General features: G+C 47.6%; 4 protein-coding genes across 5 annotated transcripts in view; 3 read left to right on the top strand and 1 right to left on the bottom strand.

Annotated features, from left to right (window-relative positions):
• Positions 1–2,144, top strand: part of ESPL1 (extra spindle pole bodies like 1, separase) — a 35,660-nt gene extending 33,516 nt beyond the window's left edge. The window contains exons 27-30 of the mRNA XM_036760359.1: positions 758–867; positions 1,038–1,121; positions 1,360–1,524; positions 1,865–2,144. Coding sequence (XP_036616254.1) covers positions 758–867; positions 1,038–1,121; positions 1,360–1,524; positions 1,865–2,066 — 561 coding nt within the window. The 3' untranslated portion in view covers positions 2,067–2,144. The remainder of the gene's footprint in view (positions 1–757; positions 868–1,037; positions 1,122–1,359; positions 1,525–1,864) is intronic.
• A 1,496-nt stretch (positions 2,145–3,640) lies between these two features.
• On the top strand, positions 3,641–13,353 carry PFDN5 (prefoldin subunit 5). The gene is made up of 6 exons (XM_036760927.1): positions 3,641–3,721; positions 3,828–3,930; positions 4,299–4,330; positions 5,490–5,564; positions 5,668–5,773; positions 13,166–13,353. The coding sequence occupies exons 1-6, from the start codon at positions 3,650–3,652 to the stop codon at positions 13,243–13,245; spliced, it is 468 nt and encodes a 155-aa protein (XP_036616822.1). The 5' UTR covers positions 3,641–3,649; the 3' UTR covers positions 13,246–13,353.
• Positions 13,354–13,549: 196 nt separating this feature from the next.
• Positions 13,550–17,519, top strand: MYG1 (MYG1 exonuclease). Its single transcript, XM_036758533.1, has 7 exons — positions 13,550–13,869; positions 14,000–14,112; positions 14,207–14,366; positions 15,889–16,041; positions 16,140–16,262; positions 16,467–16,648; positions 17,307–17,519. The coding sequence occupies exons 1-7, from the start codon at positions 13,651–13,653 to the stop codon at positions 17,497–17,499; spliced, it is 1,143 nt and encodes a 380-aa protein (XP_036614428.1). The 5' UTR covers positions 13,550–13,650; the 3' UTR covers positions 17,500–17,519.
• A 70-nt stretch (positions 17,520–17,589) lies between these two features.
• On the bottom strand, positions 17,590–25,410 carry AAAS (aladin WD repeat nucleoporin). 2 transcript variants are annotated; one of them, XM_036761952.1, is made up of 16 exons: positions 25,164–25,410; positions 24,064–24,191; positions 23,265–23,320; positions 22,824–22,915; positions 22,531–22,577; positions 22,223–22,321; positions 21,708–21,851; positions 20,230–20,350; positions 19,190–19,314; positions 18,981–19,041; positions 18,741–18,831; positions 18,456–18,549; positions 18,303–18,370; positions 18,112–18,193; positions 17,947–18,031; positions 17,590–17,809 (listed from the first exon to the last, which is right to left on the bottom strand). In XM_036761952.1, the coding sequence occupies exons 1-16, from the start codon at positions 25,284–25,286 to the stop codon at positions 17,615–17,617; spliced, it is 1,611 nt and encodes a 536-aa protein (XP_036617847.1). In that variant the 5' UTR covers positions 25,287–25,410; the 3' UTR covers positions 17,590–17,614. The 2 variants fall into 2 exon arrangements, with proteins under 2 accessions (XP_036617847.1, XP_036617848.1); XM_036761953.1 differs by lacking the exon at positions 24,064–24,191 and having other exon boundaries at positions 25,164–25,406.
• Positions 25,411–25,864: the final 454 nt, after the last annotated feature.

The following is a 25,864-nucleotide window of genomic DNA, read 5'->3' as shown; positions in this document are numbered from 1 at the left end:
TGCCTCACAAAACCAGAATTGTGGAACTACCTACACATCAATGCCTTGAAAACTTTGTAGCCGCTCAGCCCTCATTTAGAATTTGTCCCTTTCACTGAAGAGGAGCGTAGGCCCAAAATCTTTATGCTCAGCTTATGGCCCTCCCCGTCTAGGGTCAGGATTAGGGCACAGCTTAATCTCATAGATGCTCTTGTGTACTCGCCCTCCAGCATTCTTGCTGGGGAGACTTAAACCCAAGTGACCAGCTATAGCTGGTCACTTCAAGGCTTTCCTAAGTATTCCAAGATTGTTCATGGTTTTAGCTGTTGTGATAGGTCACTACAGCCTCATAACTTCAGATTTGTACCTTTGCCATGCTTCAAGCTAGAAAGCCCTGACAGCCGCAGGTCTTGCATGTCCTTCAGTGCTTAGGGTTGTGGACTTTCTCCATCCCAGAGTGACTCTGTCCTTGTCCTAGCAGATCACAATGGCACACACTGTTCCTTTTATCCTAACTAAGAGTGTTTTCTTCATTGGCTGGCCCCAGTCAAGGCCTCTGCTGCCCTCTGCTGTCTCTGTAGCACCTTGTTAAAGGATGTCAGTTCAAGCTCATTTTCATATTAAGACTTGATCCCATATATAAAATAAGAGGTGATATCTCTAGTATCTAATTTAACAGGGTTGTGACAAGGCAATAGAATAAAGACTTAAGACATCAAGGTCTGAACTCTGTCAGATTAGGGGATAATGAACATTTATCTTATTGATGCAGACCCAGGCTTCATCAGTGTGGAACCGGGGAGTGAATCCACAAAGTACCTTCTACATCTTGAACCCACAGAACAATCTGGGAAACACAGAGGAGCGATTCCGAGCTCGCTTCTGCAGGTGGGATGGGCAGAGAGAGGAATGTCCAAGGGTCCACACCGAGACACCTAACTGGGGAGAGGGTGTCCTCCAATGTCACTTACCTCTTTAGTATTTCCTTTACTTTGGGCTTTTTTTTTTCCTGTTTTTTTTTCCATCGCAATTTTTTAATATTTTGTTCCTCTCCACAGTGAGGCTGGCTGGAAGGGGCTGGTTGGCAAGGCCCCAAGCCAAGAACAGGTCCAGGCAGCCTTGACAGAGCATGATCTGTATATGTGAGTATTGGGGTGGAAAGAGAATATAGCCTGAAGGAACAAGATTGGGGTCATCTAGGTCCTGGTGCCCTTTCTTGTGGGCATCTCTTGAAGGTTGAGGCTGCAGAACTCTTATTTACTAAGAAAAGTTCTACAGAAAGGAGTGGTTGGTGATGGAGGGCAGTAGAATGAAAAGAAAGGGTAGTTTAAGGAAGAGAAACTGAGTCACAGGTTTTAGCTCATTCTACCTCTGCATCAGTTATGCAGGGCACGGGGCTGGTGCCTCCTTCCTGGATGGGCAGGCAATCCAGAGACTCAACTGCCGAGCCGTGGCATTGCTGTTTGGGTGTAGCAGTGCTGCCCTGGCTGTACACGGGAACCTGGAAGGGGCTGGCATTGTTCTCAAGTACATCATTGCGGGCTGGTGAGTGTTGACCCAGAGGATCAATTCTGGAGAAATAGAGAACTCTCTTGCAACCCCCCTTGTCCCTCTCTTTCCCTCTCTCCCTTCCCAAGCTGGCTCACTGTAGTGCTTTCTGGCTTTCCCTTTCTCACTTCAGCTTTGAATCCTGAGCCATCGCTCAGCCGATCCTTTCCTTTCCTTCATTACCCTCATACCCAGAGCTCTCTTATGGCTCACTTTTGCCTTTTTGCCCCAACTCTGTCCAAAAATGAACTGGTAAATGGGTTTTTTCCCTCTTAGCTCGTCTATCTGTAGATCTATCCCAGGCCTTTTCTTAACTTCTTTTCCTCTGTTCTCCTAGCCCCCTGTTCTTGGGGAACCTGTGGGATGTGACAGACAGAGAAATAGACCGCTACACAGAAGCGCTGCTGCAGGGCTGGCTGGAGGCTGGCTCAGGGGCTCCCCTCCTCTCCTATATAATCCAGGCTCGCCAGGCTCCCAGACTCAAATACCTCGTTGGTGCTGCCCCGGTAGCCTATGGCTTACCTGTCTCCCTCCAGTGATACCTAGAAAAAGTCTTTATCTCTGGTTTCTTTGTCCAACCTCCTAACTTCTGAAATCCCTCCCGAATATTTAAATGATTTTTCCAGTGTTGATATGTGTTTTTACTCATTGTAATAAAGTTATTACTTAAACTTTGTTGTGTCTGGTTAATTTGAAGGGATTGCTTAAAACATTTCTCTGCTCTTTGTTATTCACTTTCTTTGTTGATGTTTTGATAAGCATTTACTTTATACTCTTAAGTTTCCACGACCTATAGGTTGCCTTCCTTTGTGCCTATTCTATTTCGCTTAAAGGACAACATTTAAGGTAGAGAAAGTGAGGAGCACTGAGTGTGGGGCAGTGGTGTTGGCATTAGAGACTACTGCGTCTAGCTCTCCCAACAGAAAATATTTCTGGGGAGGAGTGGAGGGAAAACTGTAGAAGGTTGGTGGGAAGGGGAAAGGGGGGTCCTGTGGTGTTTTCATACCACAAGGTTGCCTTCAAGGTGGGTGGGCCAGGAGGCTGCAGCAAGAGGGAATAGTGACCTTTCCCTTCTTGAGGCTAAATTATATGATACAAAGTGCATTCAGTCAACAAGTAATAAGGGCCTCCTGGTGTGCTAGGCCAGGGCTGTCCAACCTTAGGTTATCTTAGGGCCGCATTAAAATAAAATAATTATTGGAGGGCTGTACTCAGAATAAAAAATACAGTACACTAATAGAAAGTGGGGGACCGGGCATCATCAATACGACAGACAAAGGCTCGAAGTGGGAAAGCAAACACAAAACAGTGACAACACAACAGTATAAAGATAGGTGCATATGTCCTTAATACTGCTTAAAAACAAAATTAACATCAACAAGATTATTTATTAGTGATGGAATTTAAAAAATCTAATATGCATTCCATGCAAATTATTTTTTCGTTTGTGAAAATTAAAACTCACAGGCAGGCCGCATAAAATCGAACTGCAGCCGGTTGCCTGTGTATTTTGGACAGCCCTGTGCTACGGGAATAGAGACTAGTTCTGTGCTATCGCCAGCAAGGGTAACTCCCTGGGAAGGAAATCCTTTATCTAAGAAAATCTGCCCCTTAGTCTTAGAGCATTGCCAAGAGGGCTAAGAAACTATGACTTGACGCTTATTACGCAGCAGCACTCTAACCCAGGACTTCCAGGCTGCCGGCCATTTGTATCCTTCCTGCCTCACCTCTTTCTCCGGCTACAAAACCCTAAGAGAGCCGGTCCTTTCCCTGGGGAAGCCGGGGAGATGCCCGCGCGTGTCGAAGCGAACACGATCTAGACCCAGTACTGACACTTTCTATTCCGCACAGTACAGAGCAACATGCTGGATACATTGTAGCCGGCGGCCCGGGCTGCCTCCCAGGCCCCCGGCCCGGTCCTTCGTCTTTCCCAGCAGGGCGACCGGACCGGGAGCAGCAGAGGGGCGCCCGGTCCGCGGAACCCGGGACTAGGGGCCGGCGGGCGAGGATGATAGAGAGCGCCGGTGGGGAGGGCGCCTCTGCTTGCCATAGAGACGCCCTCGGCGTGCGGCTAGAGCGCCTCCCACGCCTGGCGTGCCCCGCCCTTGTCCAGCCTCCCAACATGGCGCAGTCGGTGAACATCACGGAGCTGTCGCTGCCGCAGCTGGAGCTGCTCAAGAACCAGCTGGACCAGGTGAGGCAGGCCCCGGGGCGTCCAGGACCCCAGACCCCCAGACCCCCGCCCATCCCCGCCGGACCCCCTCCTCATTCTTGTTTCCCTTCCCCCGCGCCCCTTACAGGAGGTGGAGTTTCTCTCTTCATCCATCGCGCAGCTCAAGGTTGTACAGACCAAATATGTGGAGGCCAAGGAGTGTCTGAATGTGCTGAACAAGAGCAACGAGGGTATGGGGGGAGGATGGGCAGAGGGCAGCCTCGGGGATGGGAGGGGGGAGGGCAGTCTCTGGAGGATGGGTGGGGAGGGGCGGGATGGAACAGAAGAAGCTCTGGGGCTTGGGAGGGGCGAGAACAAGGCAGCCTCCGAGGGATGGAGTTTTGCGCTGTTAACCCATCACCCTAAATTTGAGAAGTAGCTATTCAGAAATCGTTCTCTGCCGCCTCCTTCCTCACACCAAAGGCCTTCAATTTCTTTTACGTTTTGACTTCCAAGTTAAATGTCCAGCCTGGAAAAACTCCTGGTTGGGTTTCCTTTTAGTGTCTTGTCTGTAGTCCTCACTGCCTTTCCCAGATGTTTATCTCTGTTACTTTCACAGGGAAAGAATTACTCGTCCCATTGACCAGTTCTGTATCCTTCCCACTGGGGACAGCCGTTTTCCTCCCCATCTAGAAAACGGTTTTGGTTCCTTCGGCAGAATCCTTTCCATGCTTGATTGAGAAAAGACCTCCCTTATATGGTGCTCTGTTATCCTGCCATCATCTAACCTGAGCCCTCCTCAGATGTTTAAGTTCTGGCAGCCAGTGGAAAGGGAAAGAGTTCATTCAACTTTCTCATTCAAGTTTATACTGGCCCTTTGAGTATTGGGGTCCATGAACCACATTGAGTATATGGTAACATCCCTTAGCTTATTAGTATAATAAAATAAGTAGTAAATTACATATGAGCCATAGAGATGAGGGAAGGAAGACGACATAGTGTGTTATTTCACAATTTGAGATTAACTATCCCTTTACATTGTCACTACTCGTCAATTGGCTATTCTGGGCACTGTATAAATTAGGTTATAAAGAAAAATCCCTGTATTCTGTAGCCTAATAGATTTCTTTAAACAGAACAGAAATAACTACAGATGGAAGATAAATAGTTGACTAATAGACATTGAACAACTTCATAGATAAATATATGTAAATCAGGAGCCAAGTTGTTGGTGAGTTGTGAAATGAGGCTCAGGTTTTATATTTGGTGGTGGTGTTCAGTCATGTCTGACTCTTCATGATCCCATTTGAGATTTTTATTGGCAAAGATGCTAGAGTGGTTTGCCATTTCTTCAGCTTATTTTAAAGATGAGGAAACTGAGGCAAACAGGGCTACGTGACTTGCCCAGGGTCACACAGCTAGCGTCTTAAGGCTGAATTTGAACTGGTACTCCATCTACTGTGCTACTTATCCACTAACTATATATTTAATAGACTTGTGGAAAGTTATCCTTTATCAATCTGCAAGTGCTAATGGGAGTTAACATTTCAGGACGAGAAATAGATTTGGCTTTGATTGTGAAAAGGTGGGGTTGGAATTTTCAGTTATAGGGCACCTTCTTATGGGTTCTTAGGGCTGTCTGTTCACAGAGAACTCCTTGACCTTTCCCGTCTATCCATTTTACTCTGTGCTAAGTTCACAACTCTAGCTTCAGGTAGACCCTGGCTTACCGTCATGTGTTTCATGGCTTTTGAGAGAAGTGTAGGTGTCCCAGGCTGGACTAGCCTTTTCCTTAATCCTCACCCCTCAGATGTATGTACCTGGGAAGTTACATGATGTGGAACATGTTCTCATTGACGTAGGAACTGGCTACTATGTAGAGAAGGTAAGTTGGTGAGGGTGGGGGGGGTGGGAGATAGCATCATTGACAGTAGGGATCTCTCTCCCGGAGAGTCCATGAGGGTCATTAACTTCTTCTCCTTTGGCAGTCAGCAGATGATGCTAAAGACTTCTTCAAGAGGAAGATTGACTTCCTCACTAAGCAGATGGAAAAAATTCAGCCCGCTCTGCAGGAGAAGCATGCCATGAAGCAGGGTGAGCCCATGGGTTCTAGGACAATTGAACCTCCTTTTTGTTTGATTCCAGGCATATCACTATCTTCCCATCTTTCTGTTGCCTTTGTCTTTCTCTGGGTGACATATGTGCTTATCCGGGCAATTACCACATATTGAGTATCCCTCTATAAGTAGAGATGTGTCTGCTTTGGGGTGGTCCCAGTTTAGTGGAGGATAAAAAACATACATACCTCAGAAGACCTGTGACTTCATCAATATGGGTGCTCTTGCTGTGGTACAAATTCAACCCATCCACACCCTATAATCGCGAACAGTTCTTGTCTTTGTTCTTCCATTTCTCCATGGCTGATCTACTCACTGGGCTCTTTTAATATTTCCAGGGTGCCAGTGTAGCAGTCTATCTATCCATCTGTTACACAACTTCTTATTCTAAAGACTTTGTTGGTAATATGCCACACCCTGCTTTTGCCTCCCATTCATCTTTTCACTGCACTTTGCGTCATTTGAATGTTGATTCTTTTGAGACTGTAGAATTCCAAGATTCACACACACAGCATCATCTGGAAACTATTGCCAATGAAAAGAAGGACTTTTGTGGCAGGGAACAGTTTGGAATTACAGAAAGTGCTGTTCAGCTTCCCTAGTATAATTCAACCCAATCTTAAACTTCCTGTTCATTTCAGGGCCCAGCTCATTTGGGCTGTCTACAATGGCTTTATGAGATAAATATGTACTGAGAGACTAACTCAATGGGCAATACTCATTCTTCATCTACTTGTTTTTTTCCTGAGTGGACTGCAAGGTTTATCTCTTGAGTGCTTTTTTTTTTTCATTAAAGATCACTTTTTGCATTCTGGGGTTCAGTGCCTTCAATACAGTATCTTCTGTAAATGGGACCCTCTGGAGAACTTCAAGATAATTGCACTTTGACACTGACTATCCTTTGGTGAGCTATCTGTTATGTCTCACTTGATGTCATTATTCAGAGGACTTTTAAAAAAATGTCCATGATTGCATCTGTCATGGAATTGTGTATGATTTTAGTGTATGCATTGAGACATCTTGTTGGAACAGAACTTTCCCTCCCCCCACTTAATAGTATTTTATTTTTCCCAATTACATGTAAAGATAGTTTTCAGCATTCGCTTTTATAAGATTTTGAGGAACAAAACTTTTAAAGCTGCATTTTTTTTATTCTGTGTCAGATGCATTTTGGAAAATATTTTGGTTTTGCTTTTTTATATTGCTGTCATTTTCCACTCTCTCAGCAGACCCTTCCTTTGTAAAGGAAGTATTAAACTTGGGAAAAATAGACGATCCCATCGACCATATCTGGTTTTTTCTGTACCTGTAGTCCTCCACCTCTCTACTAAAGAGAATTATCTTTGAACATCAGTTCTCTAGAGTCAGCACTGGTCATTGAATTGAATTCTAGTTTATTTTAATGTTTTTCTTCCTTTACACTAACATGTTCATGTCTGTGTTACTTTGGTTCTGTTCTGCTTTATATTAGTTCGTAATTCATTCAGATCTGAGTTCTATATAGTCACTATTTCTTATGGTAGAATTAATTCCATTAATGATAATAACTGCTAACCTTTGCATACCTACTGTGTGTGTGCCAGGCACTGTGCCAAGGGTTTTATAACCATCATATTATTTGATCTTTACAGTAATTCTCCGAGGTAGGTGCTATTCTGTCTGTGTGACTGAAGAGTTGGGTCTACTATAAAAAATCATCTTTGAATGCTTTTTCCTTTCTCATGTTTTCATCAAGGCTACCTTCAATTTGTGTGGAAATAATTCTCATAGATAGATTACAGAAGTGAGAAAAGAGTCCATAGTTGCTTTTTTGGTCACCTTTAATTTCCTGCTCTTTGAGATATCTTAAAAATTGATGAGTAAATGTATTTAATATTGTGTCGTCTTCTGCAAAGATTTGTCCTGTATATATTTGGTCATGTCCAGCCACTCTTTTTGACTTCACCTGAAGTGCCGGTTCCTCTTGGTTGAGTCTAGATACATTGTTCTCAGTATCATTAATTATGAAAATAGGTCATGATAGGCAACATAGGCAGAGCTGATTCATTTCATGCCTATTTTCCTTCGTTGTAGTTTCATCCATAAACACTCCCTGATCTCACTCAACTAAGCATTTAAATTTTATTATCTTTTGTTTTTTACATCACTTTCATTTCTGAAAGTACCCCCTTAGCTCCAATGAGCCATCCCTTGTAACAAGGAATTTTACAAAAAGAAGAGAAAAAAGGATTGATTTCAGCAAAGAAACTGGTACATCAGGGCAGCTAGGTGGCAAGCTCTATTCAGAGCACCGGTCCTGAAGTCAGGAGGACCTGAGTTCAAATTTGACCTCAGATACTTGACACACTTACTAGCTATGTGACCTTGGGCAAGTCACTTAACCCCAATTGCCCTGCCTTCCCCCCTCCAAAAACAAAACAAAACCCCAAAATAAAAAAAAACAAACATCCACATCCACACCCACAGTCTCTTACCTCTGCAAAGAAAGGCTGGGATGTGCATTTTCTCAGCTTTTCTCCGAGATGAAGTTAGTCACACAGTGACTATAATCATTCTTAAAACAAACTGCCTACAGGCTTGTTCCCTTTCTACTGCTTTTTGCCCTTTTTTGTGAGGGGGCAAGGGATGAATACATCATAATCTTCCATTGCCCTGTGTATGTAGCTTTTGAAGATAAACTTATACCCTAAGCTGCTGTTACCCTTAGCTCCCATGTCTCATTGTGTTTATTTGCTGAGGTGGTTTAAAGGCTCATCTTGGCCTTTTCATTGTGGGGAGCTATATTACAGCAGTTAAGCTTCTCTAAGAAATGGTGACAATTGAAACATGGTCTCTACTTGGATCTGTTTCCCGTTTTTCAGAATCAGCACCTTGTCTGAATAGGTCAGTTTGGAGCTGCTGTAATTGCATTCAATGATGTGTCATAGGGTTCTCTCTTGGTCCTTTTCCTCTTTTTCCCTCTATACTATCTTAGTAATCTCATCACCTCCCATGAATTTAGCTATATCTCTGTGCAGACAATTCTCTAAATTATATATCCAGCCATCAACTCCTTCCTGAGCTCCAGTTCTGCACCTCGGCAACTGTCCAACAAAGTTGGACGTCTCCATGTGCCTGTCACATAGGCATCTCAGACTCAATATGTCCAAAACCAGAACTCATTATCTTTTTCCTAAGCCTACCCCTGCTTCTCTTTTGAAGGCATTGCTGTCCTGATGGTGATCTGGGTTTACAACCAGAAGTCACTTTCCATGGCACATAATAGACTCTTATACATGCCTGTTGATTGATTGATCCTTGATTTGTCACTCTTTCTCATCCCCTCATAGTTAATCAGCTGGCAAATCTTGTTGATACTACTTCTCAATCTCTCTCACATCTATCACTTTCTGATGCTATAAACTACCATATTTCAGGCCTTCGTTAACTTTTATGAAAACTATTAAAGGAGCCTTCTAATATCCCCCCTGCCTCAAGTCTTTTTCTTTTTAAATTCAATTTCGTGCTTAGAGTTCTTTCCCACCGTCTTTCACCTACCCATTGAGAAGACATGAAAAATAAAATACCCATTACAAACGTGTAGAATCATGCAAAACAAATTCTAGAATTAGCCGTGTCAGGAAGGAAGCTTCAGTCTGCATTGAGTATCAGCTCGCCATCTGGAGGTGGATGGCATGTTTAATCATGAGTCCTTTAGAAATATGGTTGGTCATTGTGTCGATCAGAATTAGTAAGTCTTTCAAAGCTGATTATCTTTACAATATGGTTGTTAGTGTATATGTTGTTCTACTGATTGTGCTCATTTCACTGTGCATTAGTTCACACAAGTCCATCCAGGTTTTCCTGAAACCATCCCCTTCATCATTTCTTAACAGCAAATGCAAAGAATTATACATCCAAGTTATATACAGTGGAAGGTAATCTCAGAGGGCAGGCACAAGAATTAACATTTATCAAAGCTCTTATTGCCTTCACCCTAATTAATCTGGAATGTTGAGAGAACGTTGTTCCTTTGTTCAAAAAGAGGTCCTAATTTAATAAACCTAGGCTGTTTTTCCAATATTTATTTTTAAAAAACTTTTATTCTGAATTTAAACACCAAAAAATAGCATTTCTATACACACAGCAGAATACGAAAGAGTTCTATTCTATATGAATTGACTGGTCTCCATTTCATGCTGCTTGCTTTTTTTAAAAGGATGTAGTAAATTTTACACTTTACTTTAAAAGTTGTCCTGCTTGTCTGCTTTCCTCAGACCTTCCTTCTCTTCTATGCATTAAAAAACATATCACAGTGGCCCCCTTCCTTTGGACATCTAACACTGACAGACAGAAAAGTAAGGTCAAAAACCTTTTAAGAATAAGCAGTCAATCAGAAAGAATCCACAGAAATGACCATGTTCGAGAGAGAGTGTGTGTATGTCTGTTTGTACATACATACGTACCTACCTTGTGCCTCTCCAGACATGGCTGGTCATTGCAGTGATCCAAGCTCTTGTCTTTCAGAGTTGTTTCTCTTTACAATGTTGCTGTCTGCATAAAGGTTGTTCTTGTTGGACTCACTTCACTCTGTTTATACATGTCATGTTCTCCTTGTCTTCTCTTTACCCTCTTAAAACCCCTCAGAATAGCCATTCCACCTACAGGACTTCTTTTTCATACTGAACTCTCTGTGCTGTTTGAATAAATTCAGGTTCTCAGGAAGCATTAGCATATTATCACATCATAGAGTTCCCTCCAATTGCTGAGATAAATGTACCTTTCTAGGTTTCTCTGGACTCTTTTGTGTTAGTATTTCAAAGTTCCTACTAGCTCTAGTCTTTTCATCAGAAATTCTTGAAAATCCTCTCTTCCATTAACGGTTTATTTTTTTCCTCTGTAGATTATATTCATCTTTGCAGAGGAAGTTATTGTTACTTGTAAGTCTGTCTCTTTTGCCTTTTAGAATATCACATTCTGCAGTCTCATTTTTTAGTGAAAGCTGCCAGGTCTTTTATTGCCTTGCCTGTAGTTCTTCAGCGCTTGAACTGTTTCAAGGTGCTCGTAGTAGTCCTTCTTTGATGTGGGAGTTCTGAATTTTGGTTATCAAATTCTTGATACTTTTCCTTTTGAGACTCATTTCAGGAGGTGAGATTGGTAGATTCTTTCTGTCTTTACTTTGTTCTTTTGTTCTAATAGATCTTGGCAGTTTTCATTCATTATTTTTTAAAGTACTATGTTCAGTCTTTTTTTAAATCATAGTTTTCAGGAAGTCCAATAATTCCTAAATTATCTCTCCTTATTTGGGCCAGTTGGGTTTTTGTGTGTGTGTGTGGTTTTAACTATATTAGATTTTTGTGGAGCTTACTCACATTTACTTTTTTCTAGCTGTCACATGGAATAACTGATTTCTGTTTGTTCTGTTCTAATTTTCAGGGGTCTCACTTTACTTGGGTAAGGTTTACCTCTTTCTCAGTTTCTGATTTTGGGCTTTGTACAAGATCCAGGCTCTGCCCCTGCTGCACTTTTGGATGGTGTGGTTGGCCCTGCTTGGTCTTGCCCTCGTTTACTTGAGTTCCCACACTCACCTCCACCTCAAAGTGGATCTTTGAGGTTCAGAGTTCTGACTCAAGGCTCTCTCTGGCATCTTAGGATAGAGGGTTAGGAACCTCAGGGTGTCTGGGCTCCTCGGACCTGAAGGCTGCTGCACCCTGGTAGTCATTGTGTCACATTCTAAAACTACCACCCCTCTTACCCTGTTCTCTGGATGCCTGCTCCATAAGTAACAAATTTGCTTTCATTTTAAACCTTTTCCTTTCCCACTTCTTCCATCTTCTTTTGCTTACCAAGGCCTGGCTACCTTTTTCAGTACTGGATGGACTTTGTCTCCTATTCCTGGTTGAAGTGGGGGTGTTTAAAATGTTCCTTTTCCCCCATTTATTCTTCAGGCTCCCCTCTACCTCCATTACTTAGTAACCTCCTCTACTTTGGGGTTCATTCACTTAAATCACGTTTACCAGCCAACCAAAATTCTAGTAGCTGCCATCTACTGACCTTTGGGGCTTGTTCCTTCTTTCCTCAAAAGGTTCATTGCCTGGTTCATAATCTTTTACCCCCAACTCCTGCCCTCGTACTAGGGAACATCATCACTCATATTGATACTCCGTCAAACACACAAACCTCTCATTTCCAAAGCTTCTTCATATCCAGTGACTTTGTCTGCCACTCCGCCTAACTATATGGAGATAATTGATCTTTTCATCATCCACAAGTGTTCCACTTCCACGTCTTAGGAACTCTAAAATTTTCTTCATGATCATAATCTGCCCTGGCCTGGCCATTCCAAACTCTGTTCTTTCTCCTCACTGTGACTTCCAGTTCCTGCACCCTCAGCCTTAGTTCTTTCCCAGGCCATTGCCTCGGCACCACTGGGTGGTGAACCAGTTAAACCTCTCTTGAATCCCTCGCCTCCCTCATCCTGTTGCCATTTCTGTGCCCCCGCCCCTTCCAGGAATTCTCTCCCTGGGGCTTCACTAGCTTCCTTCAAACACCAGCCTAAAGTCTGTCCTTCTCCAAGAAGCCTTTCCCAATCATTCCCAAAATGCTGGTGCCTTCCCTCTATTGAGCATCCAGTTTACCCTGTATATATCCTTTGTACCTAATTGTTTTCCTGTTGTCTCCTTCATTAGACTGTCCTTGGGGCTGGGTTTTTTTTCGTTGCTTTTCATTCCCAGTGATTGGCACAGTGCCTGGTACATAGTAGGCTATAATAAATGCTTGTTGACTGACTGCCTCTCCCTGGGACTTAATAGTTCCCCTGGTGCTATCTGGGAGAAATCCTCTGGTCTTCTGACCCAACACACACAGCCTTCCAGGTGAGGCCTGTCCCGTGGGCATTGTGAACCTAAGGGTTTTGCTTGAGTAGGCAGCCCTACCGGCCTAAAGTCTCACTAGAATCGTCTTAAGGAAAATCATGAGTCGTCAGCCTTCTTTCACCCGAATCCCAAGCCCTATTTTCCAGCCTGTTGTCATTCCTCTTTTTCCGTGCTCACCTTTACATTGGCATCACCTAGGATCCAGTTTAAAACTCTGACCCAGCCTTTGCTATTTTCCTGCAGAAACAGAAAGAGGCCCCCAGTGCTGTGGGCGCTCTTTGTGTTTCCCTTCGTGGGGGACTCCCCCTGGCCATAGGGCGTGTGGCTGTCTTCTGCCTCGGCCCCAGAACCCCACTCCGCCCTCGCCTGGGAGAGTGCCCGCCGACGGAGAGCTGGGGTGGGCAGGTGCTCGGGAGACCCAGCTCCGGCGCACGGGGGCGCTCTCCGGGTCTCGCTAGACTCGCGCCGGCCTGGCCCGACCCCTAACTCTTGTGCCTCTCTCTCTCTCCCTGCAGCTATCATGGAGATGATGAACCAGAAGATTCAGCAGCTCACCGCGCTGGGGGCGTCCCAGGCGGCGGCGGCCAAAGCCTGACGGGGGGAGGGGGAGGGGTACCGAGGCGGGGGGGGTGGTGGTGGTGGTGGGAACGGACCCAGAGCACGTGTACAGAGCCAATAAAAGTGCCCGCTGGGCCCAGCCGGATCCTCGTGTCGCTTTTCTCACCCCACGTTGACCCTGGGGGCGGGAGTTAAAGGGGGAAGGTTGAGGTCAAGCCGCCGGGTCCTGGAAGTGACGCCGGGGCCGCGCAGTTCGCCCCACTACCAGCCAAGTGCCCGTAGCTGGGCCGGAGGGATGCCGGGGTGGTGTCCGTAGGGCCGAGGATGGGAGCCGGGGAACGCACTTCCACGCTCCACAGAGCCTCTCCCGAGAACGGCTGCGGGGCGGAAGTGGCGCGCGCTCTTCCGGCTACTCTCCGGGCCCCGCCCACCCGGGTGCCGCATGGGTCACCTCTTCCTCCGCAACCTCCTCTTCCTGGCGCCCCATTCCACGCCGCTGCGGGCCTCTCGCCGGCTCGTCCTCGAGCCCGCTCCGTACCCCAAGCGACCCCGCGCCGAGCCCATGGCGCCGGGCCGGCCCCGCATCGGGACCCACAACGGCACCTTCCACTGCGACGAGGCGCTGGCGTGCACGCTGCTGAGGCTGCTGCCCGAGTACCGGGTACCGCAGCCGGCCACCCCCGCGCGGGGCCTGGGGGGCGGGGCGGGCATCCTCTCTCTCCTCCCCGCGCGCGCGTGCGTGGCCGTGGGGAGGTGCCTCACGCCCCTGCCCCCTCTCCCTGTCCCTTCAGGAGGCGGAGATCCTGCGCACCCGCGACCCGGCGCTGCTGGCCACCTGCGACGTGGTGGTGGACGTGGGCGGCGAGTATGACCCGCAGAGACACCGCTATGACCATCACCAGAGGTGCAGGCCCGCCCCCCTCACCCCCAGGCCCTCCGGCCCGCGAGTGGCTACGCTGTCCCGCCCCGCTCAGCCCGCCTTCCCTTCCCTTCCCCAGGTCCTTCTCCGAGTCCATGAGCTCCCTGCAGCCCGGGAAGCCGTGGCGGACGAAGCTGAGCAGCGCGGGACTGGTCTATCTGCACTTTGGCCAGAGGCTCCTGGCCCAGCTGCTGGACACCAGTATAGATGACCGAATTGTGGATACTCTTTATGACAAGGTGGGGGGCCCCACGGGTGACCCAGCCCAGGGACGAGCCAAGTCTGTTGCCCTGCATGTCGAAGCACAAGCATGCTGGGTAGCGCGGTGGAAGTCTGGCTTGGCTTCAGTTTGCTCCTCTGTAAAGTGGGGGTCACAGTAGCCCCCCTCCTTGGATTGTCTTAAGGATCAAATGAGATCGCATGTAAAGCACATACAGAGGGTCTAGAAGTCGTAGTTCCGTTTTAAGCTATTTGTTACGTAGACGGCACTATCGTTATCATCAGCCGTGTTACTATAGTTTGTGCCACGCCTCCGTGCGGGGGTATAGCAAAGGCGCTGGGTATGAAATCCTAAGACCCAGCTGGGTCCAGGGGCCTTTGGGAAAAGTAAGGGAAGAACAGCGCCCAATTTAGAAACAAGGATGGTTGTTTCTCATGCAGAGGTGCATCAAGTATGTCAGCTTTTGGCCTTTAACTAACCTTCCCTCTCGTCTTTCCCACCCATGCAAACACACACCCCTCAGCACCCTCAGGAAACTCGAAATTAGCAGCCCAAATCAGGAGTCCATCCAGCCTGCTGCCTGCTTTTGTGCAGCCCTGAGCAGTACAGGAACCAGGAGACATGATGATCTGGTGAAAAAGGACACTAGACCTGAAGTCAGAAAGCTTGGATTCTCCAGGAGCTTTGGGCGGGGCACCTTATGATGAACATTATTTTCTTTGTCTGTAAAATGGAAATGATGTACTTGTAATGCCTGCTTTGTGGTGGTTGTTTGAGAAGATTGCTTTATCGAGGGCTTAGTTTACCATATAGGGCTATTTATTACTACAAAGATACATCTATTATGATGAGAAAGAATACTGCATTCCTCCCCCCACAAGTGAACTCATTTTGGAAACATCCAGTGTGCTGAGTTACCCATACCACATTCCCTTCCATGAAATGAAAGCCCAATATAAAACAAGTCCATGCTTTAGAATCATGTTTCAAGCTTTGTAGCTTCAGATCTAGTGCCCTTTCTCACCATATTGTGTTGTCTGGGGTCGTTAAAAGATCCTGTCACACGGAGAGGAGCTACAGCATTGTTACTAATGCTGGAGAGACATTTGAACCTCATTCTGCACTTTCCAAAGCCCTTAGACATGTTGCTGTATTTCTTCTCTACAGTGTGAAATAGGTAGGGCAGGTGTTATCTCCCTTTTACAGGGACAGGGAGCCCCAGAGAGGTGTGGGGCAGCTTGTACAAACTCACATAAGAAACTAATAGCCTGTCTGTCATGAGAGTCCCCGACATCACTGTCCTGAGGCCTCCGGAAAGGTAATGGGCACAGTCTCAGTTCTACCACTCTTTTAACTGTGATTTAAGGCAAGTCACCTACCCACTCTGAGCCTCAAGGTTCCTCATTGTTAACCTGGGATAATTGTTGGAACAAAGGGTGGTTGGGCCCTTAAGGCGACTTCCCTGAAATTACTGAGGAGGGACTTGCCTTCCTTCCCTAAGTTACTCACCCCACCCCCCCAACCCCTTTCCTTTCCAACAGATGTATGAATATTTTGTGGAGGAAGTAGATGCGGTAGACAATGGGATCTCCCAGTGCGAGGGAGGAAAGCCTCGATATGCCCTGACCACCACTTTGAGTGCTCGGGTTGCCCGGCTTAACCCTACCTGGAACCAGCCAGATCGGGACACAGAGGTAGGAAGAAAGGCATGGGGAGGTAAGGGGCATTGGAGGAAAATGATTCATTCCTGGCAAGTTTGGGAACCAAGTGCTGGCCTATCTCCCATTCACAGGCTGGCTTTCATCGTGCCATGGAGCTAGTACGTGAGGAGTTTCTACAGAGACTGGATTTCTATAAGCACAGCTGGCTACCTGCCCGTGCCCTTGTGGAACAAGCCTTGGCAAACCGATTCCAGGTAGGTAAGGGAAAAAGCACTTATTAAGTGCCTACTGTATATCAGTCACTATGCTGAGCCCCTTACATATCTCATTTGAGATGGTATGGGAACCCAGGTGGTTTATTTTTTTATGAGAGGTCATAACTTCATTAGACATAGTTACTAATGGCAGTAAGAGGAGGAAGCCCGAGTCCACCTCCAGCTCCCACTTTCTTCCAAAAGGTGGACCCAAGTGGAGAAATTATAGAGCTGTCTCAAGGTGGCTGTCCCTGGAAGGACCATTTGTTTGATCTTGAACCTGGGCTGACCCCCTTAGTGCCCATTGCATTCGTGATCTACCCTGACCAGAATGGACAATGGCGGGTACAGTGTGTGCCAAAAGAGCTTCACTCTTTTGAGAGCAGGTAAGGCCCTGAAGACCCTCAGATCCTTTCCCAGTCCTTTGAGGCTCAGGTTCCACAGTCCAACCTTCGTGAAGCTCAGAATCTCCCTTTGTTGCCTTTGAAACCAATTATATATCCCTTCACTGCCCCTTACCCTTTTTTTGTTTAGCCATTATTTTCAATTAACTTTTATTTCTTTCTTATTTCTACACACATACCCCCACTGAAAAAAAAAAGCAAGACCAAGCTTTTGTAACAAACGTATATAGTCAAGCAAAACAAGTTCCCCTGTTGGCCATGTCCAAAAATGCATGAGTCATTCTGCATCAAGTCCACCACCTCTCTGCTAGGTGATGGGGAGTATGCCTCATCATCAGCCTCCCAGAATCAGTTGGTCATTGCTTTTTCAAGGTTCTTAAGCCTTTACAGGGCTGTTAGTATATAAGTTGTTCTCCTGATTTTGCTTATCTCTTTGCTTCAGTTCATGAGTCTTCCTAGGTTTCTCTGAAATCATGTCCATCATCATTTCTTACAGTACTAGTTCAGCCATTCCCCAGCTGATGGACACTGCCTCAGTTCCCAGTTCTGCTCCTTATCACAATCCTTCCATTTTGGGGTATCCCACTTGTCCCTTAAGTTCTCCCTTGCTCCACTTCCAGTGTGCTCTCTCTGCTCACAGGCTGCCCCTGCTTGAGCAATGGCAGGGTCTTCGGGATGAGGCCCTGGACCAGATCAGCGGGATCCCTGGCTGCATTTTTGTTCATGCCAATGGCTTCATCGGTGGGCATCGCACCAGAGAAGGTGCCCTGAGTATGGCCCGTGCCACTCTGGCCCAGCGCCTAACACCTCTGCCTTCTGATGTCTCTCAATAAAATTTTCAGTACAGTGACTATTCTAGTCTCTTTAGATTCCTCTCATTCCAAATGCCTAGTCCCCACTTCATTAAGAAAACAGAGCAGAAAGAAAGGGAAATAAAGAACATGTTTATTAAAGATGGCTGGTGGGGGAGTGGGACCAAGAAGGGCTAGAAATGAGGGCTGTCTCAGTAAACAGAGGCACATGGGTGGAGCTCCCTCCCCCAGCAGGAGGCTCCTGGGTTCGGCCCAGCATGGGGCTAAATCGGGGGAACTGGGCATTGACAAAATAGAGAGGAATGTGGGTGATCCGGCCTGTGGACCAGCACTGTAGAGAAATTGCAGGGGGGAGGATGAAGTATCAAACCGAACTACAGCAGCCCCAACTCAAAACCCCTCATCCCTATCCCGATGTTCCTCAGCTCCCATCTCCACCCAGCAGAACAGCTGGAACCCCCCGCTTACCACACTAAGCAGGGCTCCTTTGTTGAAGGATGGGTGAAAGGCAATCAGCTGGGCCCAGGCACCCGGTTCCCCCTGTACAACACCGCTGGGAAACAAGGCAGGGAAGAAATGAGAAGGGCAGAGGAAAATGGTGACAGGGCGGGGGGAGAACCAGGTGGCACTCACCAGGGAAGCAGTTCAAACACAGGGCTATTCCGGGTCCGGAACAGTAGAATGATGGGCCTGCCATTCCGGACCTGTGGATTTCCTGCAAGAAGGGCAGCGAGGGCAGACTGAGAGCAGAGAACTCGAGACAGACTCCTGGGGCTGAAGCTGATGGGCAGAGACAGCATGGGCTGTCCTCCTTACCCCATTACCTTTCATGAGCACGGCCAGACGCTCTCCACTAGGGTCCCAGACCATGGAATGAGCTTCTCCCCCTAGCCTAGAGAACACAGTGAAAGGTGAAGGTGGGGAAGTTAGGTCCTTCCCACCTTCCACACACACCATGGCCCTTGCCCTTCCTTCACCTTTCTTCCCCATTGGGTGTCTGTATTGTCGTCTCGGACAGATCTGCCACAATGGTAGCTGTCTTGGCGCCTCCGACCTGCCCTTTTCCCTCCCCTGTGGAAAGGGCACATGATGAGATCCTTTCCAACCTCAGAGGCCCTAGCAGGTGGTTGGAGGGGCCTCCCCTGACCCGTCCTCCTGGGAATCTAACTATCCCAGCTTCCCCTACCTCCTCCCAATCCCCCAAAGGTTGGGTCTATTAAAATGTTCAGGGCCCTCCATTCTTCCTAGAAGGCACTTCTTACTACTGTGCTCAGGGAAGGTCAAGGAGTAAATTAGAGGCTCTCCTAGGACTGTGAACAACAGGCGATTTCCGTCTGGGCTCCAGCAGCCGGTCTGAGGAAGGAAGAAAAGGGATCCGTCACTGAGAAAGGGCAGGAGTAGCCTCCAGGTGATGGCAGTGTGAGGACATGATGTCCCAATGGGAAAGACAACTGATGACTGTGGCCCACGCACTCCCAGAGGGTCCTGGGATCCCACTGTACCTGACAGCGCCCTGACAGGGTAGGCCACCTCTCACAGGTCCACATTTGAGCTTCCCAAACCCTGCACCAGAAAGGGAGGGGTTTGGTTAAGGACTCCCAGAATTCCAAAATGTCCGATTTTACTCTGCCCAGAAGATAGTCTGTATTGCACAACCATGCTGGGCAGAGCCAAAGAAAGGCCTGTCTGCTCTCTCTGACACCTCACTTACCGGAAAATGGCAGAAGGCGTAGTTGCCAAGACTTTGCTGCCATCAGGGGACCAAAGCAGATAGGTGACCCCACCCCCGCGGAACCAGGGAAGGGGAACACAGGTCTCTGTTGAGATGTCCCATACCTGAAAGCATGGGGAGAAGGTTTCAAAGGAAGAAGCTCAAATATTCCCAATTATTTCCCAAAGGGCTTTTATAGGTCCAGGAGAGCAGGGAACCAAGAGGTTGACAGGACTGTAGGGAATGCATTTGGGCTAAGTACAGAGTCTTTTCACCTCCCCTGGATAGCTGCAATAATCAGCTGGTTGACCTCCCTCCCCCAAGTCCTTCCTACTTGGGTCCACCCTCCCCAAGCTGTCAAAATGATCTTTCTAAATCCTAGGTCTGACCATGCCTAACCGCTATGTGAATGTCAGGGGCTTCCTATTACCTCCAGGATCAAATATAAAATCCTCTATTTGGCTTCCAAAACCCTATATAACCTGGCCCTCCCTGCCTGTACAGTCTTCTTACACCTTGCTCCCCTCCATGACCTTGGAGCTCCATGTGACATTGGCCCCCCTGCTGTTCAGGTATTTTTTCACTGGTTGTCCCCCAGGCCTGGAACCCTCTGCCCCTTCTTTCTGCTTCCTGGCTTCTCTGGCTTTCTTCAAGTCTCAACTAAAATCCCACCTTCTGCAGGAAGTCTTTCCAGGTCCTCCTTAATACTAATGCCCTCCCTCTGAGATTCTCTCCAATTTATCCTGCAATATCTTGGTCACTACACAGTTTTATAGTGTCTCCTCCCATTGGATTGTGAGGTCCTTGAGAGCAAGGAATTTCTATTTGTTTTGGGGGAGAGGGGCTGTCTTTCTTTGCATCTCCAGAACTCAGCGCTGTCTCTGACACAGACCATGTGCTTAATAAATAAATGTTTATTGACTACAACCTGGACTATAGAAAATAGAGCTCCACACCCAGCCTCCCTCCACTTTCCATCATCAGTAAGATGGTCTTTTCCAGAAAACAAAGGGATACTTGAGAGTTGGGAAACAACTCACCAAGACAGCAGCATCTACAGGTGAGGCTGAAAGCAGTCGTCCTCCATTGGGGGACCAGGCCAGGCTGGTGACAGGGCTGTGCCCTGGATGGGAAAGCACCTGGGCACAGCCTGAGGAGGGTCTGCAAGGGTTGGAGGTTAAGGAGAAGGTGACAAGTGGCCCAAGGAAAGCCAAGAGTCCAGCTTCCCAGCTTTCCCTGTGTTGGATCTTAGTCAGAAATTCTCAACCTTTCAAGGCCATCCACTGTCCCTCCAAGTTGGAGGAGAAAGAGAAGGATTATGGGGTCCGAGGATGAGATCATGGAAAGGACAGAGGATGAAAACATAATGTCCTGATCCCACTGAAGAGGGCTGATGAGGAAGAGGCTCCCCTCCCCACCCAAGCCAGATGAGCTTCCTTAAGCTCGAGGAAGGGCTTCCCTTCTCTGCCAAGGTGGGGGACGAAGGGGGCACAACAGTTCATCTATCAGGCTCAGATGATGTGTTGGCTGGTTTTGGGGACGTAACTTTTTCCTCTCTTTTTGTTATGAGGGATGGATCCATGGTAGGGAGTTGGGGAATATGTTCAGAAATAGAGGTGATGTAAAAACCAAAATTAATCATCTTTTAAAAAGAAAAAAGAAAGAAGGAAAGACTTCCTGACTTGTCAAGTCAGGAAATACTAGATTAATGAGGTTAAGGCTGTTGTAACTGCAATCTTCAAGAAAACCATTGAGCAGGGGTATAAACAGTGGGGTAGATGAGAATCTTTTCCTTCTTATAACAGCTAAAATTCATAGAGCGTTTATTATGAACTAACCACTGTGCTAAGCACTTTACAAGTATCATCTCATTTGGTCCTCACAACAACACTTGGAGGTAGGTGCTATTATTATCCCCTTTTAACAAATGAGGAAAATGAGGCAAACACAGGTAAAATGGCTTGCCCAGGGTCCTAAGTGTCTAAGGGGAGATTTGAACTCAGGCCTTCCAGACACCAGCCCTGGCACTCTATCCGCTACATCGCCTTGCTACCTTTTAAATCATCTTTTCAGCCCAGAGCCTGTGCTCTGACTGGGCAAACTTATTCCCTGTTTTCAAATGATGCCTGGCTCTTTTCTGCCTGGAGCTTCACATGATGACATGACCTCTCCTCTCTGCTCCTTTCAAATCCCATCCCAGGGTTTGATTCCTGATTCCATGTTCCATCTAGGAAGCCTTTTTTTTTTGAACTCATTTCCTTCTTGTGGTTTCTGTACCCCCTCCCCAATCCCTCATCTGTTGCCTTGAATTCAGTCTCTGATTTCTACCTGTCTCTGTCCCTAGGTTCTTGTTCTATTTGCCCTACTGGCCTCAGAGTTCCCATAGGGAAAAGGCTGTTTTTTCTCTTCCTTCTGGGTAATTTCCTCCCACTGCCATACTCACAAAACTCCTTAGGCACCCAAGACATGTGGGAGAACCTCAGGATAGGATAGGGGGCAGACAAAGGAAGGAACTTACCGGGTGGAGAGGGAGTTGGGATCCAAGGTCCAGATGAGAATACAGCTTTGACAGGCCACGGCCAGCACTGAGGCACTGAGGGGCTTCCAGGCAAGAGCGGCCACATTTCGCTGTAGCCTGTGCTTCAGAGAGGGGACTATGGTACTGAGAGATGCGAGAAGGACAAAAAAAGAGAGGCCCAGAGTTATGAGTAAGGGTGGCAGAGAGATGAAAAGGGGACAGTGAGGGAAACAGGTCCAAGAGGGAAGGATGGGCAAGAGAAAAGTTGCCAAGGCAGGGTCTGGGAAAAGGAAACACGCCAAACTCTCAAAGAAATTCAGAGATTTCCCAGCCCTTGCCCCCCCAACACAACATATAATCACCCTACCTATGGGAAACTTAAATTCTTAAAGGATCCTAGTGGGAAAAAAAAGTTCAGGAGTCTTCTGGAACCAGGGCCAGCTAACAAGCTCTGGAAGGCTGGGAAGTTAAAGGGAAATGACGTACTTTCCCCTGCCCTACATGCCCACACATACCTGTTGGCATTGTATACCCTGATAGAGTCGTCCAACAGCACCACCGCAAACTTATTGGTATGAGGATGCCAGGCAAAAACCCTCAGGCAGCAGCTGGACCTGGGGTGTAAGTGAGCATGAACAACAGGGATCTGTGCTTCCCCATCCCAGCTTAGATTCTTTTCCATTTGAGAAGCTATTTTTGCTCACTTGGTGAAGGAGGAAAGAGAAACAGGACATTATCTTGACCCTAACCCCCAAGCCCCCAAACCAAAAGTGTCAAAGCTAAGTCTCCCAACTCCCAGGAGCCCCTCTAGTCATCCCCTTACCAGTTTGTGACCTGGGCAAACTCAGCAATCAGATCTTCACTCCTGAGCTGTAAGGGTATAAAGGAATGAGGATGGGGCATGCTGAGATAGAGGGATACTACCCTCTTATTGACACCACCCCCCTCCATACACACACCCCCCTTTTGGGGGATTTAACTCTTTTCTCTCCCAGAGGGATCAAAACCCACCCTGCATAGTCCATGGTCACCAAGACTATTCCCCGCCCCCCTCCCTCATCCTATCTTATGCATTTTTAAGCCTACAGGGAAAGGGTGGGGGTAGCACAAACTCACTGACAAATGGGGAAACAGAGACCCGTGGAGAGAAGAGCCCCATCGACACAATGCGAGCGCCCAGCTTGATGCTGTCTTCACCCACTTGAACACTGTGGGGGTGAAGGGGATAGCTATCACTGAACCAGCACTTATCACAAATCTGATGCATGCATTGGGCACTTTTAAGCTGTGATTGAACCTTTTCCAAGTTGATCTGTCCTGGAGACGTCCATGGGGTATTTAGAGGGAGTGACAGATACAATGAAGATGGGGTTCAGGAGGAAAGGAGGACTAAGTTGGGCAATGGGAAAGAGCTGAGGTCAAGTGGTAGGTGTGGGAAAAGGCAAATGAAGTTTACGAGGAAAGCATTCTGTGGACCCTAATGCATTCTATATACCAGTGATTATTATTCATTTCAGAGGGAAAGAGAAAGGGGAATAGCAGAAGAGAATGACTTACCTTCCTCCTCAGAGTTAGCGACCTCATTCAACACACCTGAAACCCCCATATCACACCTGCAGGGAACAGAGAGGCTGCGTTTGGGACTTCCACATTCTCCTCAGCCCCACACCTGCCTTTTAGAGCACCAAAATCATGCCATTCACTCAAATGTATGTTATGGGTGGTCTCTACGTGCAAAGCACCATACTAGACACTGCATAAGGGCCCAAACAAAGGAGATGGACTCCCCAGTCCTGGAGAACTGGGAAGGTAACCCTCAAAACGTTCTAAGAAGACTTGCCAAATATAAACAAGTACAAATGAACAGAATACAGCAATGTCTGAGCTGAAGCAATAGCTTCAGCAGCTGGATGGGATGATGGAGGAGGGGGCAGTTTACAGGACTGGGGAAGGGTCTGGGGGGGTTAACTACACATCCAAGGGTTTACTCTTAGAAGGGACTATCTGTTCCAATCCCCCCCATTTTACAAATGAGGAAACTGAGGCCCCAAGAAGGCACATACTTGCCTAGGACGTGACAGGTGTTAAGTAGCTGAATTCACTTGAACACAGCTCTTCTCTTACCTCCAGGGCTCTTTACACTGCTCTCAGATGAATTAGAGTCAGTGAGGAGAGAAGAGAGACCCTTGAAGCACAGACTAAGGTTTATCTTTTGACAGGTTAGGTAATAAGGGTCTGATACATGGTTTAGGCCAGGGGAGGCCGAAATGATAACAGTCTTTGAGTAAAGGCCAGTGGTAGAAGCTTCAACTTCCCCAATATCTACAGACCCAGGGATTCCTGTCCCTGGCCTCACCAGGCATTGATACATCTCTTCCAGATACTCTCACGGTGATGGATGAAGGCAGTTTTGGTGCCATGGTCCAGACGCCCAGGGGTCTTGAGGGGGTCTTTCGTTAGATGCAGAACAGGAAGGTTGATCCACTGTGGAAGCAGGTTTTCAGGAAGGAAGAAGGAATTAGCTTCTCTCTTCCTATCCCTTGGCTCTACAAGAACTACCAAACTCCGATAAAATACCTGCCCCTTTTCCCTAACCTCCCTCAAAAAGGGCACAGCACAGTATAAGTGGAAATGGCACTGGAATGCTTCATACAAATAAAGACAAATCTAAATAACTGAGAAATATTAATTTCTCATACAGAGGCCAAGCCAATATAATAAAAATAATGATACTACTTAAATTAATTTACCTATTCAGTGCCATACCAATCAAAGAATTACTTCATAGAGCAAGAACAAAATCGTAACAAAATTCACCCGAAGGAAGAAAAGGCCAAGTGCTTTGTTTAAGTATATGTGGTGAAGTGGGAAGTTTGTTAGATAGGGAGTAAAACCTGATTTTGTATCCAGGACTTTGGGTCTCAGTTTCCTTATCTGTTACATGGAGGGATCGGATTAGATCAGAGGTTCTTAACCTGGGATCTGGGAACTTGTGTACGTGTGTTTCAATATTTCGATAAATGTATCTTTATGAACTTGGCTTGTTTTGTATTTTATGCATTTAAGAACACGACTGAGGAGTCTGTGGGCTTCTCCAGACTGTTAAGGCGGTCCAGCACCCAAAAAAGGTTAAGATCCGGATTAAATCAGTCAATAAGCATTTATTAAGCGCCTACCACGGGCCAGGTACTTCGCTAACTCTGGCAGCCCCCAAGCCTCGGCCCCCTCTCCCCCTCCCCCCTCCCCCCCGGCAACACCTTGTAGCCCCGCCCCTTCCCCGGCTAAGCCCTCTCTAGGCCGAGCGCTCAACCCACCCACTTCATCTAACCCCACCCATTTCAAACTCTTATCTTCCAATCCCAAGCCTTCCCTCTCATTCCGTTTCTTCCTTGCTCCACCCCCACGCTAGCTCCACCCCTCGGCCTCTCTCTCGGCCTAATGTACCCAGTAAATTACCTGACCCCGGAAGTCGGGGGGCGGGCTTTCATAGCTGTCACCCGTCACCAGCTCGTTGTTGTATTCGTAAAGCGTCACCTGGTCCCAGGGCGGTAACAGCGGGAACAACGAAAGGGAGCACATCCTGCGAGGCGGCCCGGCTAGGAGCCAGCCGGTTCCACCTCCCTGCGGTCCCACGCGCGCTCGCGCTGGAGCCGCAGCGCGGACGGGTCTCCGCGAGGGACAAACGCCGCCGCCTCCACGCCTGACGGAAGTAGAGGGCCTAGAGCGCGGAGCGACGGGGAGGAATTTCCGGTAGCTTCTCGCGCCCCTCTGGCGTCCTGCATAGGAAGCGGCGTGCCCACGTCAGCGGGGAGGGGGGTTGCTGGTTTCAGAAGGGTGAAGACTTCTGGGGAGGGTGGGGTCCTGAGCCAGTCGTCAGCCACCCCTATTTGAACCACCCCCTCTCATTTGGGTCTTTAAATAAATCCAATCCCTAATTAAGCGCTTCCAGGCCTGAGAGCGGCCTTGGAGAGATGTCAGGGGAGAAGGCCCAGGGGCCTGCGGGAGGAAAATCCAGCGCCCTCCTGGTAGAGGAATGCCTGCCTCCTTCCCCGAAACGCCCAGGCTTGGGGAAAAGCGGGAGCAACGGCGAGCCTCAGCGACACACGAAGATGGTGCCAAAAATGTGCCACCTCCACCTTCAAGAAATTTGAAATTCC

The sequence above is a fragment of the Trichosurus vulpecula genome, chromosome 5 (genome assembly GCF_011100635.1).
Source record: "Trichosurus vulpecula isolate mTriVul1 chromosome 5, mTriVul1.pri, whole genome shotgun sequence".
Taxonomy (NCBI): Eukaryota; Metazoa; Chordata; class Mammalia; order Diprotodontia; family Phalangeridae; genus Trichosurus; species Trichosurus vulpecula.
The sequence above is the reverse complement of the archived record's forward strand: the minus strand, read 5'-3'. Positions and strand labels throughout refer to the sequence as shown.

Bases quoted from the DNA above. Each gene is read 5' to 3' on its own strand.
- PFDN5 (XM_036760927.1), top strand. From the start codon at position 3,650: ATGGCGCAGTCGGTGAACATCACGGAGCTGTCGCTGCCGCAGCTGGAG. The intron at 5,565-5,667 runs GTAAGTTGGTGA...CTCCTTTGGCAG, and splicing joins CTGGCTACTATGTAGAGAAG to TCAGCAGATGATGCTAAAGA. The intron at 5,774-13,165 runs GTGAGCCCATGG...CTCTCCCTGCAG, and splicing joins GAAGCATGCCATGAAGCAGG to CTATCATGGAGATGATGAAC.
- MYG1 (XM_036758533.1), top strand. From the start codon at position 13,651: ATGGGTCACCTCTTCCTCCGCAACCTCCTCTTCCTGGCGCCCCATTCC. The intron at 14,367-15,888 runs GTGGGGGGCCCC...CCTTTCCAACAG, and splicing joins TGGATACTCTTTATGACAAG to ATGTATGAATATTTTGTGGA. The intron at 16,649-17,306 runs GTAAGGCCCTGA...CTCTGCTCACAG, and splicing joins CTTCACTCTTTTGAGAGCAG to GCTGCCCCTGCTTGAGCAAT.
- AAAS (XM_036761952.1), bottom strand. From the start codon at position 25,286: ATGTGCTCCCTTTCGTTGTTCCCGCTGTTACCGCCCTGGGACCAGGTG. The intron at 18,832-18,980 runs GTACAGTGGGAT...TTCCTTCCTCAG, and splicing joins CCCTGTCAGGGCGCTGTCAG to ACCGGCTGCTGGAGCCCAGA. The intron at 18,550-18,740 runs GTAAGAAGTGCC...CCCTTTCCACAG, and splicing joins GACCTTCCCTGAGCACAGTA to GGGAGGGAAAAGGGCAGGTC.